Below are 10,676 nucleotides of genomic sequence, written 5' to 3'. Positions count from 1 at the left end.
TTGATAATAATTATAGGAACTATATTTTCCCATTCAAAACTGAATCTCATAATCTGACAGTCGTCGTCGTCGTCGGCGGCAGCCGTCCGTCTCGAGAGACGATGGCGTAGCTTCCTGAGAGTCTATCTGCACCGCCGAGAATGGCTGTGCAGTCCGATTCGGGAGTGACAATCCCTGCCGCACTTGGTACAGGTGAAGGCAGATGGCCGTTGTTGCTGCTGTTGATGCTGCTTCCGCCTCGATCTTTTCTGGACCGCCTCCTCGTTGCGCGCAGCCTCTGCACGTGACGTACCTTGCCTGACCGCGAGCCTCCAGGCTAGGCGGTCGTCTGCTTGAACTTCCCATGTGTTGAGATTGATGGAGCATTGTGTCATGTCCTTTTTGCAGATGTCTTTGAACCGCAGTTTTGGGCGCCCTGTCATCCTCTGGCCTTCTGCTAGCTCGCCGTAGAGGAGGTCTTTGGGGATACGGCCTGCATCCATTCTTTTGACATGGCCGAGCCACCTGAGGCGTCTCTCACTAAGAACTGCATGCAAACTGCTCATGTTGGCTCGCTTCAGCACCTCGGTGTTGGGGACCTTATCCTGCCAGGCGACATGCAGGACGCGTCGCAGGCACCTCATGTGGAAGCTGTTGAGTTTCCTTTCATGCCTTGCGTAGGTGGTCCACGTCTCGCTGCCATAGAGGAGAGTGCTGAGCACGCAGGCTTGGTAGATGCGCAGTCTGGTTTTCTCAGTGAGGCTGGAATTGTTCCACGCTCGCTGATTCAGTCTGGCCATAACTGTGGCTGCCCTGGCGATTCTCCGGTTGACCTCCAAGTCGACTGACAGAGAGCTCGAGATGGTGGACCCAAGGTAAGTGAAGTCGTTGACAACCTCCAGGGTGTATCCGTCGATGGTGATGCATGGGGGAGTCCCCGTGCCTTGAGCCATAACATTCGTCTTCGTCAGGCTGATGGCTAGTCCGAACTCCTTGCATGCGTGGGAAAGGCAAGTGACTAGCTGCTGGAGTCCCTCTTCGGAGTGTGATGTCAAAGCTGCGTCGTCGACGAAGAGCATCTCACGGATGAGCACCTCTTTGACTTTGGTCTTGGCTCGTAGACGGGCCAGGTTGTAGAGCTTGCCATCGGATCTGGTGTGAATGAAGACACCCTCGCTGCAGTCCTTAAAGGCGTATTGGAGGAGCATGGAGAAGAAGATTCCGAACAGCGTAGGCGCGAGGACGCAGCCCTGCTTTACTCCGCTGCTGACTGGGAAGGCCTCAGAGGTTGCGCCGTTGTAGGACACCGTGCTGTGCATGTTGTCGTGAAAGGACATGACCACAGCAAGCAGATGTGGTGGACAGCCAATCTTCCGTAGCAAGCTGAAGAGTCCACTTCGACTGACCAGATCAAACGCCTTCGTGAGGTCAATAAAGGCGAGGTAGAGTGGTTTATGCTGCTCGTGACACTTTTCCTGCAGCTGGCGTAGGGAGAAGATCATGTCCACTGTTGATCGGCCAGCTCTGAAGCCACACTGGGACTCTGGGTAGACGCGGGAAGCAAGGGTCTGCAGGCGGGCAAGAGCGACCCGGGCGAATACTTTGCCGACGACGCTGAGGAGAGAGATGCCCCGGTAGTTGTTGCAGTCGCTGCGGTCTCCTTTGTTCTTGTACATGGTGATAATGTTGGCGTCTCTCATATCCTGGGGGATGTAACCCTCCTTCCAGCAGAGACAGAGTAGATGGTGGAGCGGCTGTAGCAGGACTGGTTTCCCGCTCTTTAGGATTTCTGGAGGGATTCCGTCGCTTCCTGGTGCTTTCCCGCAAGCAAGGCGGTCGATGGCTTTGCCGAGCTCTGCCGCAGTAGGTGGGGTGTCTAGCTCCTCCATGACTGGTAGGTCTGGGATGGCTTTAAGAGCAGTGTCTGTTACGGTGTTCTTCGTTGCGTACAGCTCGAGGTAGTGCTCGGTCCACCGCCGCATTTGCTGTTCCTGGTCAGTGATGACCTCACCTGTCTTGGACTTAAGGGGGGCGATCTTGGAGGGGATTGGGCCTGTTGCCTTCTTGATACCCTCATACATTCCTCGTGCGTTGCCTATATCGGCAGCTTCCTGAATGCTTCTGCACAGGTTTAGCCAATAGGTGTTGGCACAGTGGCGGGCGGTCTTCTGGACTTTGTTCCTGGCAGCCCGTAGAGCTTGAAGTGTACTGGGAGTGGGCGTGACCTTGTAAGCCAGTAGGGCCTTCCTCTTAGCCTCGATCACGGGTTCCATTTCTTCCCAGTGAGCCTCGTACCAGTCAGCGTTCTTCCGCTCTTTCTTCCCATAAGCAATAATGGCGGAGTTGTATATGGCGTCGCGGAGACGTGGCCAATTGGATTCGATAATGTCATCTGCCGCCACTCCCTCGCCGAGTGCATCTTCCATCTTGTTGATGAATTGCTGGGTCTTAACTGGGTTGCTGGCACAACTGGTGTTGATGCGTGGGCGACCCTTCATCTTGGAGTGGTGCAACCTCTTCGGCGTTATGCGCACCTTGCTTACCACGAGGGCATGGTCCGTGTCGCAGTCTGCACTGTGGTAGCTGCGGGTGAGGAGGGTGCTGCCAATATCCGTTCTTCTGGTGATGACGAGGTCAAGCTGGTGCCAATGGCGGGAGCGGGGGTGCCTCCATGACACCTGGTGGATCTCTTTGCACTTGAAGAATGTGTTTGTCACACACAGGCCGTGGTGACACAAAAGCTCAAGCAGTCGCTGACCATTCTCATTGATTTTTCCTCTCCCAAAGTTTCCAAGGCAGGTGGGCCAGGCCATGTGGTCGGCTCCTACTCTTGCGTTGAAGTCTCCAAGGAGATAGAGAGCATTACTTCTGGGAATCTTGGATAACGCTTCGTCCAGTGCATGGTAGAACTGTTCTTTCTCTTCGGTGGTGGCGCAGAGGGTTGGGGCATACGCGCTAAGAATGCTGACTGGGCCGAAAGTTGTTGACAATCGGAGGGTAAGTAATCTCTCTGTGCCTCCTGTGGGTGGCTCTATGGAGTTAACAAGCGTGTTCTTCACAGCGAACCCAACACCGTGCTGTCTTGGTTGGTCCGGAGACTTCCCTTGCCAGTAGAAGGTGTAGTTGGTTTCTCTGATAGTTCCGTTGTCGGCCAACCGGGTCTCCTGTAGAGCCGCAATGTCGATGTTTAGTCGTGCCAGTTCCCTATCGATGACAGCGGTTTTCCTGGCACCCTTGATCCACGGAAGGTCTGCAGTAAGTCCGGGGCACATGGTCCTGATGTTCCAGCTAGCGAGGCGAAGAGCCGGAGGCTTCTTTCTTGTTGTTTGCTTGGAATTAACTGGTGCGGGTGTTTTGTGGCCCACTTTTCGAGAGGCGCCTCTCTGATCCCCACGCACCCAGTGGGGCAGGCGAGCCATGGCGAGACGGTAGCTGTCCAGTGAGGTGCGATGACCTCTCCCACCGTCAGAGGAGACCCCTGGCGCTCGTTTCCTTCGCCAATCGGATGAGCTTATAACCGGTATCTGTCTCCTCCCGTGTTGAGTCGACATCTTGCGATGACGCTGGAGTGTCCTCTCAAGTGAAACTGAAGCTACAGAGCCTGGGCAGGGTGATATGGAGGGTCTGCTGTTGCCCATGCAGCAGACCCCCCCTCTCTTCGCAGCTGAAGGGTCCAAGGGAAAGACAAAGTCAATACAGCTTGGCTTCAGGTGCGCCGCAGGAGTTGCCGGTGTTGACTACAATGTCAAACCGCCTTAGGGACTCCGGCTCCGGATTTTCTGTCGGGGTTTACTCCCTTAGCCTTTCCCCTGAAGAGTATGCCGCAAGGCAGCGGAGGTTTTTTGGAGTCAGAGTTTTCCTTCTCTGATTTTAGAGATGTCCTTCCTCTTTCCTCCTTTACAGTCTTGAGGACAGCATTTACAGGTTAAAATAGAAAACTGGCAGTGTAACCTTCTAAGCAGATACTACCAATACCCTGCTTGGGTACACTCACCCAACAATAAACATCTCTTAAATGTCCTCCAAGTGCCATGACTCGAATTAGTAAATGGCAGTGCAATGGCAGCCAAACATTTGGATCAGTTTCACTAAGTAAACCACCAACACAAGTAGGTTTTTAAAACAATAGAATAGTGTCTCATTTTATTAAAAATAATAACTATTTTTAAGCAACTTACCAGCAACACTGAATAAAAACCTGGCTGTGTTTCCCACTGTTTCAACTGCTCCTCAGCTGGCTTTAACACAGCAGTATCCTGACTGGTGGCCTGAGTTAAGACTTGAAGAACAACAGTGCTGGCACTATTGAGATCCATGGAAACCAATTGGCTCAGTCCGAATAGCCCAGCTCTCCAGCTTCCACTGTCCAACACGAAGTGGCGTCGGTTGGTCCCGCGCCCCACGCTTGCAAGTCCACGCGCCGCCGCCCACTGATGCCGAAAGCGGCTTCTAGGAACGCGCCATGTTCTGAGTTGCAGCTCTAAACGATGCGGACGCTAGAATATCGCGTCACAGACATCCACAGCAATAAAAAAGATCAAAATACTGATACACAAAACAACACAAATGAATCTCAAAAAGCATTATGCTAAGTGAAAGAAGCAAAGCATAAAAGTCTACATAAAGTTCTAGAAAATGCAAAATTATAGAGACAGAAAGTAGATCACTGGTTGCCTTGGGCTATGGGGCTAGAGGAAAGGATGATACAACAAGACACAGGATAATTTTTAGGGAGATGGAAATGCTTTAATCTTGATTCAATAGTAGTTATGCTACCGAAAAGCAATTTGGGGTCCTGCTGCCTGCCGCCACCCTCTAGGCAAAATTCCAGAAGCAAAGGTTTGGTGATAAAGAAAGTCTATCCAGTCACAGCTTCAATTACTTAAGCCTATCAATTAAGGCTAAACTCTAACACCTGGGCCCTGCTATCATTTCCCCCTGTTTTAATCACCTTATTTCTATAGGGCTAGTTACAAACTAAAACAGCATAAAATACAAAAACTACACAATCTGACAGTAACAATCATAATAAAAGCAACAAAGACAACAATAATAACAATAATCACTGCTGTTAATTGATTACCCATATTTCCAGGCATTGTACAAGGTACATTACATCTTATTTGATCCTCCTAGCAATCCTCTGTATGGTAAGTAATTACTTTTATCCCAATTTTATAAATAACAGAGGCTCAGACAGGAATCCATTTCATAGTAATAATAGAGCAAAGCTAGGCTGTAAACCCAAGTCCAATTTAAAACTTTTGCCCCGTGCAGTGGTATACTGGAACCACCTTATTCTGGCTTATGAGAACTGATTGTTAGCATTTTTTCCCAAGTCAATGTTCAGACATCTGGTTAGTAGCTTGATATCAACTGTGATCAAAGTATTTGCACCATGGAAATTAACAAAGGCTACAGACCAGGGCATAATTTTTATTTGTTAGAGTTGAGAGCTATTAAACATTTACCAATACACCACTGCCTGCCTGTCTTTTTATAATATTGTCCTTTTAACGATAGAATGAGATTTTTAAACATCATGACTTTTAGAAAATCTGGATCATCTAAAATGGTAGAAGAAACAATTAAAATTTAGATGTCTACATACTTCTGATTTAGTTTTCTTTTTGCCATCCTTTGCTGGAATTTATTTTGTTATGATCTTAAATCCACCAGCTCTGTGTTAGACAAAGAACATTTGTTTGAAGGGACAGAAACCCATTCAATACAATGTAAGCTGATAAGAAAATATATTGGGAAAATACAGGAGTTCTGGGGTCACCCTCCCACAGGGTTCCATGGCAGAACTGTAGCCTCCTGGGATGCTGGCACATGGACCGGGAGGGTAGTCCTGACCACCTGAACCTCATTACTCCTAAACATTCTGGTTCTGTGTCGTTGCACCTCTCGCTGTGTCCACGTCTGTGGCCCAGCCTGACCTGCTTCAGTATAGCACTGCCAACACCCTGATTCATCTGGATTCTCATTGCTAGCAGGCACCACTGCACTCAATGTTTTTGACTTTCATTTTTCATTTTCTGGGAGAGTAGCACTTCCCAGCCCAAGATGGTCAGTTGTCCAATCAGCATGGGCAGGTAAAAATGACTCGTCTTATAAGAAAGGCTGTGGAAAGAGAGGTTTTTCTAGTAAGAGAAGAAAGGACTGGGGAGAAAAGGCTCTTCATCTTAGTACTTTGACTTGGGAGAGGAAAGGTACCAAATAAAGAAAAAGAAACACTAGATTGTAAGCAGCCTGAGGTGAGAATTTGGGTTTTACTTACGAGGTCTTTCCAGAAAAAGTCCAACCATTGTTAATATAATGAGAATGATTTACATGACATTGATGTAACCTGGCAGCCAAGGAGGGTGGACTGGAATGTGCATGCGTGAACATTAATGACTTCACTGTACTAGTCAGTGGGGACAGTAGATACCATTGAGTGGACATGTGTACTGTGTGGCTATTGCATTCAAAATGACTGAGTAGGTCAATGAATCTGCAACAAATTTCTCATTAAGCTTGACGGTTCCTCTGCAGAAACTATTCAGGTGATTCAGAAGGCTGAAGCTATGGGCAGTCGGGATTGGCACCTTCATCATGGCAACGTACTGCTCATGCATCATTTCTCATGCAGAGTTTTTTGGTGAAACATCAAATCAACTAGGTGACTCATTCCCCTGATAGCCTAGATTTGGTGCCTTGCAACTTCAGGCTTTTCCCAAAACTAAAACCATGTTTGAAAGGGAAGATATTTCAGACTGCCAATGAGATTTAGGGAAATACAATGGGGCAGCTAGCTGATGGTTATTGGGAGAACTGTGTGAGGTGCCTACTTTGAAGGGGGTGGATGTCATTGTCCTATGTACAAAGTTTCTTGTATCTTCAATAAATGTCTCTCTTTTTCACATTACATGGATGGATACTTTTTGGACAGACCTTGTATGTCTATCTGATACATTTATCTGTACTTAGTATTTAAGAGAAAATAAGAGCTGAAAGTAAAGAAGTAGATGTGTGGATAAAAATACATTTTTCCAAACTAAATTAGGAAAATCAGTAAAAAAAAAAAAAAAAAAATGAAAGAGTAGGAAATAGTCTATAAATAAAATTATTCTGGTGATCAGTCCAGAGGGTTACCAATGAGATCTGCATGGATCCATGGTGGTCATCAAAGGGCTTATGGTATTATTTCAAATATCCAGATATGGCCTTCCATTGGAAGTCCAGTTCAACATAAAATTTTACTATTTTCAAATTTCCTTCCACTTGCTTTACCCCCTTACAGAGTTATGACTAAAACCAGAACCAGCTTAAAAATATTTATTTTATAAAATTGCATGCAAATAGAAGAAATCATACCCAAATTGAAGAAAGTGGCCATGGTTTTCATAGTCAATTTTTAGGAAATAGCTTTTAAAATAAGTTCTATACCATTCCTACTTTTATATGTTTAATGAGGAGCAAAATATGTGCCCTCAGGATCAGGAGCTCAAGAGTTTAAATGATCAATGTATGGTAATTGGAAAAACTTCTTAACCTGCATACTGGACTTAAAATCTCATAAGAAAATATTTTATTTGTATTGTTAGACTGTTACTGCCTAAAGCCTTCACTTAGTTTGGAAAGTACTATTAAGATTAAAATAATTTCACAAAAGCCAATCTAAATTTTTCAAGATTTCAGGGAGAATGATGGTTTAGTCTGAGGGTTTGAATTTATTTTATCATTTTCAGTATCTGTACTTATTAATACTTTGTCTCCAAAAATTCTATAAATGTAATATTACCAACTGTTAATTTGTGGAGAACTGATTATCCACATTGAGATTTACTCACAGCACATCTTGCTTTTAACTTCTATGTAACGTAAACTTTTCTGCTTCAGCAATTCCTCTAGTGACATTATCACCATCACAGTAAGCCTAATCTTACATGGAATTGCAGCCTGCAAGGAACTGAAGGAGTATGTTCTGGTTGACTTGCTTTACGATATAATTAAACAATCAATTACTCTAGTTTTTCTAATTTCTCCTTTCCTTTCTCTTCCTCTTGTTCCCCAACTTTCCTTTGCCAGGTGTGAGACAGATGGCCATGCAGTGGAGAATAATTAAGGGCCCCTTTAAACCAGTGCGTGCTTTTCTTCTGTCCCACCTGTGGCGTTGCATTTACCCAGATACCAATGGGAATGAAGGAGAACCATGTGGTGGGGATAACTGGGGCCATGTACTAGAATGATTTTTGCCGAGTGTACACTGGATTGAATGTGCAAATTGTTAAAATACTGAAATACTTAAGTACTTGTTGATAAATAGTCATTGGCTGTAGCCCCTTAACACTTAATCACTCTGCTTCTCCAGCTGTGGCTTCGAGGGTACCAACTCAGGGGTACCCTGGACCTCCTCCCAACCAGTAAGTAAAGGGCCTTAGGCTTTATTTTACTGCTTTTAAAACCACTCTTATTATTTCTTTTTATCCTATGCATAATCCAACCTAATCCTTATATATTTTGGAAAAATGGTCAAAAGTATAGCTTCAATAATGTGTGTGATTGTTCTAGTACTAAGTCTAATTCCTCTTCTTTAAGGAACTGAAGAAATACTTGACAAGGCCCTGTTCAGATCATCTTTTTCTTATGCTTTCGTCCATTATTTCAGTTAGGGTGGTTTTCACTGCCAGTGACAGAACACCCAATTCAAGTTTATCTGCTTCCTGTAATTAAACACATACAAAGGAAAGGCTTAAGAACTCACATGATGTTTAGATCTCTCTCTATGTTCTTGGCTTTACTTCCTCAAGCCTGACTTTGTAATAAGACCCCACCTAGGGGGCCATTTTGTGCAGAGACGCAGGCTGAGCGTTTGTGGCCGCGTTTCTGACCTCGATCAGCATTTGTTTTCTCCGCCTAGAACCCGGGAGTAGGAGATTCAGAATCGAATCTCTTCTCCCTTCTCTCTCCTGTGAGATTTTTTTGATCTTCAGCTACATTTCGGCTTTGTGAGGAACCTTATCATCAAAGACAATGGCCAGCAATGTTACCAACAAGACAGATCCTCGCTCCATGAACTCCCGTGTATTCATTGGAAATCTTAATACTCTTGTGGTCAAGAAATCTGATGTGGAGGCTATCTTCTCAAAATACGGCAAAATTGTGGGTTGCTCAGTTCATAAGGGTTTTGCCTTTGTTCAATATGTTAATGAGAGAAATGCCCGGGCTGCAGTGGCAGGAGAGGATGGCAGGATGATTGCTGGCCAGGTTCTAGATATTAATCTGGCTGCAGAGCCAAAAGTGAACCGGGGGAAAGCAGGTGTGAAACGATCTGCAGCGGAGATGTACGGGTCAGTACCAGAACACCCTTCTCCGTCCCCTCTACTCAGCTCCTCCTTTGACTTGGACTATGATTTTCAACGGGATTATTATGACAGGATGTACAGTTACCCAGCACGTGTTCCTCCTCCTCCTCCTATTGCTCGGGCTGTAGTGCCCTCGAAACGCCATCGTGTATCAGGAAACACTTCACAAAGGGGCAAAAGCGGCTTCAATTCTAAGATTGGACAGCGAGGATCTTCTTCCAAGTCTGGAAAGTTGAAAGGAGATGATCTTCAGGCCATTAAGAAGGAATTGACCCAGATAAAACAAAAAGTGGATTCTCTACTGGAAAGCCTGGAAAAAATTGAAAAGGAGCAGAGCAAACAAGGAGTAGAGATGAAGAATGATAAGTCAGAAGAGGAGCAGAGCAGCAGCTCCCTGAAGAAAGATGAGACTAATGTGAAGATGGAGTCTGAGGGGGGTGCAGATGACTCTGCTGAGGAGGGGGACCTACTGGATGATGATGATAATGAAGATCGGGGGGATGACCAGCTGGAGTTGATCAAGGATGATGAAAAAGAGGCTGAGGAAGGAGAGGATGACAGAGACAGCGCCAATGGCGAGGATGACTCTTAAGCACATAGTGGGGTTTAGAAATCTTGTCCCATTATTTCTTTACCTAGGCGCTTGTCTAAGATCAAAATTTTCACCAGATCCTCTCCCCTAGTATCTTCAGCACATGCTCACTGTTCTCCCCATCCTTGTTCCTCCCGTGTTCATTAATTCATATTGTCCTGCGCCTAGTCCCATTTTTACTTCCTTTGACGCTCCTAGTAGTTAAGTCTTACCCTGTAATTTTTGCTTTTAATTTTGATACCTCTTTACGACTTAACAATAAAAAGGATGTATGGTTTTTATCAACTGTCTCCAAAATAATTTCTTGTTATGCAGGGAGTACAGTTCTTTTCATTCATATATGAGTTGAGTAGTTGCTTCCCTAACTGCAAAGGCAATCTCACCAGTTAAGTAGCTCCTGAGAGCAGCTTTGAGTTAGAGGTGTATGTGTTAACCCCACGTAAGAGTGCTGCGTGGGGCTGTTCAACACAAATGTAACAATGTATTTTTGTGAATGAGAATTGGCATGTCAAATGCATCCTCTAGGAAAATAATTAGTGTAATAGTCTTTAAGATTTGTTTTCTAAAGTTGATACTGTGGGTTATTTTTGTGAACAGCCTGTTTGGGACCTTTTTTTCCTCACAATAAACACGTCCTTATTAAACCAGGAATTTGGAAAGAGAAAAAAAAAAACCTGGGCTTTTTTTATTTTTGCATTTTATAATTGTTTATTTCAAATTCTTTGTTTCACAGTGGCCTCCACAAAACCCCT

General features: G+C 45.3%; 1 protein-coding gene across 1 annotated transcript; it reads left to right on the top strand.

Moving 5' to 3' along the window:
• The first annotated feature begins 8,807 nt into the window (after positions 1 to 8,807).
• LOC150021584 (heterogeneous nuclear ribonucleoprotein C-like) lies at positions 8,808 to 10,205 on the top strand. Its single transcript, XM_090276867.1, has 2 exons — positions 8,808 to 9,317; positions 9,357 to 10,205. Exons 1-2 carry the CDS (start codon positions 9,001 to 9,003, stop codon positions 9,922 to 9,924), a joined length of 885 nt encoding a protein of 294 aa, XP_090132993.1. The 5' UTR covers positions 8,808 to 9,000; the 3' UTR covers positions 9,925 to 10,205.
• Positions 10,206 to 10,676: the final 471 nt, after the last annotated feature.

The sequence above is a fragment of the Furipterus horrens genome, unplaced genomic scaffold (assembly GCF_987537825.1).
Source record: "Furipterus horrens unplaced genomic scaffold, mFurHor1.1.pri manual_scaffold_1, whole genome shotgun sequence".
Lineage (NCBI taxonomy): Eukaryota > Metazoa > Chordata > Mammalia > Chiroptera > Furipteridae > Furipterus > Furipterus horrens.
This window is presented reverse-complemented; position numbering and strand designations above follow the sequence as displayed.

What these genes read in the sequence shown, in the direction of transcription:
- LOC150021584 (XM_090276867.1), top strand. Translation starts at nt 9,001, where the DNA reads ATGGCCAGCAATGTTACCAACAAGACAGATCCTCGCTCCATGAACTCC. An exon ending in TCTGCAGCGGAGATGTACGG is followed by an intron (nt 9,318 to 9,356) that starts GTCAGTACCAGA and finishes CCCTCTACTCAG; the next exon opens with CTCCTCCTTTGACTTGGACT.